General features: G+C 57.6%; 1 protein-coding gene across 1 annotated transcript in view; it reads left to right on the top strand.

The window, feature by feature from the left end:
• The window catches only part of MYBPC2 (myosin binding protein C, fast type), a 44,137-nt gene that overhangs the window by 32,743 nt on the left and 9,367 nt on the right, over nucleotides 1-2,027 (top strand). Inside the window, exon 25 of the mRNA XM_011966059.1 lies at nucleotides 633-819. Coding sequence (XP_011821449.1) covers nucleotides 633-819 — 187 coding nt within the window. The remainder of the gene's footprint in view (nucleotides 1-632; nucleotides 820-2,027) is intronic.

Below are 2,027 nucleotides of genomic sequence, written 5' to 3'. Positions count from 1 at the left end.
AATCCCAGCACTTTGGGAAGCCGTGGTGGGAGGTTGGCTTGAGGCCAGGAGTTTGAAACCAGCCTGGGCAATATGGTGGAACCCATCTCTATATACAAAATAAATACAATTATAAAGGGAGGCAAGTGTGTGAGAGAAACACAGGCAGAGTGTAAAAATAGGTATTTCCGTTCCAGTCTAGGGGCCACGAAGGGACGTGTGAACTGAGACCTAAAGGATAGGTTAAAAAAAAAAAAAAAAAAAGGAGGGAAGGGCAGCATGGAAGAGGGAACAGCCAGTGCCAGGGTCCTGAGGTGGGCGCCTGTCTGGTCTGTTTGAAAGACAGCGAGGTAGCCTGTTTGGCTGGAGCATAGAAGTAATGGGGATCAAAGACTGTGGGACCCTGTGGGCCATGACAGGGAGCTCTTTGTCCTGAGAGCAATGGGAAGACCGCACCATTACCCTGTGAAGTAGGGACTATCAACCTGCTTTTACAGAATAGGAAACTGAGGGTCAGGGAGAAGTGACTCGCCCCAGGACATCCGGCAAGAGCGTGGCAGAGCCTAGAACCCAGATCTGCTTCCCGAGCTCCATTTTGTCATTGCCCAGGGACCCTCTCTAAGTTGGCCTCCTCTCCCTTGACTCTTTAACAGCCGAAGGTGGTCTGGATGAAGAACAAGATGGAAATCCGCGAAGATCCCAAGTTCCTGATGAACAATTACCAGGGGGTCCTGACGCTGAACATCCGCCGCCCCTCGCCCTTCGACGCTGGGACTTACACCTGCCTGGCCGTCAACGAGCTGGGCGAGGCGCTGGCTGAGTGCAAGCTGGAGGTCCGAGGTGAGGGCGTGGCCGTCCCCAACACTGGCTGACCGTGGCTTGGGCCCTGTGCCAGCCTGGCCAGAGGCCCTGGGCTGAGCACTGCTGAGATCTGGAGACAGTGAGACCCGCCCTCTGGGAGGAGGACTGGGAAGCTGCTGTCCTGAAGGCAGCACAGGGCATCATAGGAGTTGGGGTGGGGGAGCCCCTGATCCAGCTTGGGCAGGAATCAGATTTTTCCAAAGGAGTTGAAGGACAAGGAAGAGGCAGGCTGAGTGAGAAGGGCTTAGCAAATGTCCCCAAGGCCTCCAGTGAACTGGGGCCCCCGCAGGCAGATGGGTTGACAGAGTGAGAGCAAACAAGGATAACAGAAGTGACCAGGGGCGGTGGGAGCTCCCAAAAGTGCCTCCCCTCCATAGCCTGTCCCCATGCTCTCACCCACCTGCCCCTGCCTCTCCCTGCCCCGTCCCCTCATCTCGGTCCCAGAGCTCCAGCCCCAACGAAAGCTACATCCTCTTCCTCCTGGATTCCATTTCCAGCCGCCTCCCTGTCTCCAGTCTCTCCAACCTGCCACTCACCTTCACCCCTGGACTGGCCCCAGAGAGCTCTCTCTATCCAGAGCTGCTCTGCCTCAGCCCTGATCCCAGCCCGCTGGGGGCTCCCCACCACCCCAGCGCCCTGCCGCCTGGTGTTCACAGTGGTGTGTCCGCCTCTGGCCCCACCTGCCCCGGTTCTTCCCACATGATGTCCCAGCCACACTGGGCTGTTGGCCGTTACACTGGTCAGGCTTTCCCACCACAGGGACTTGGCACAGGCTCTTCCCTCTTCCTGGAACACAATTCCCCTGCTCCTCTACCCTGTGCTTCGGCCCGTCAGACACCTGCCAGTCAAGGCTCAGCAAAGAGGCCACTAACGGTGTCCCTCAGAGCAGGATGACATCAATGTGGACTTCCAGAGTCCCTCCCGGATGGTGACTTCTGACCTCTGACTCCCCTGGCTCTGAGGACAGCCCAGCAGACAGGGTGGCTGGGGACCCTTAACAAAGGCTGAGAGAGGACACTTTCTGGCCAAGCATGGTGGCTCTCGCCTGTAATCCCAGCACGTCGGGAGACCAAGGCAGGCGCGTTGCTTGAGCCCGGGAGTTCAACACCAGCCTGGGCAACATGGCGAAACCGGCTCTACTAAAAATACAAAAAAAACAAATTAGCCGGGCGTGGTAGCACATGCCT

This window comes from Mandrillus leucophaeus, unplaced genomic scaffold, assembly GCF_000951045.1.
Source record: "Mandrillus leucophaeus isolate KB7577 unplaced genomic scaffold, Mleu.le_1.0 Scaffold74, whole genome shotgun sequence".
Lineage (NCBI taxonomy): Eukaryota > Metazoa > Chordata > Mammalia > Primates > Cercopithecidae > Mandrillus > Mandrillus leucophaeus.
The sequence above is the reverse complement of the archived record's forward strand: the minus strand, read 5'-3'. Positions and strand labels throughout refer to the sequence as shown.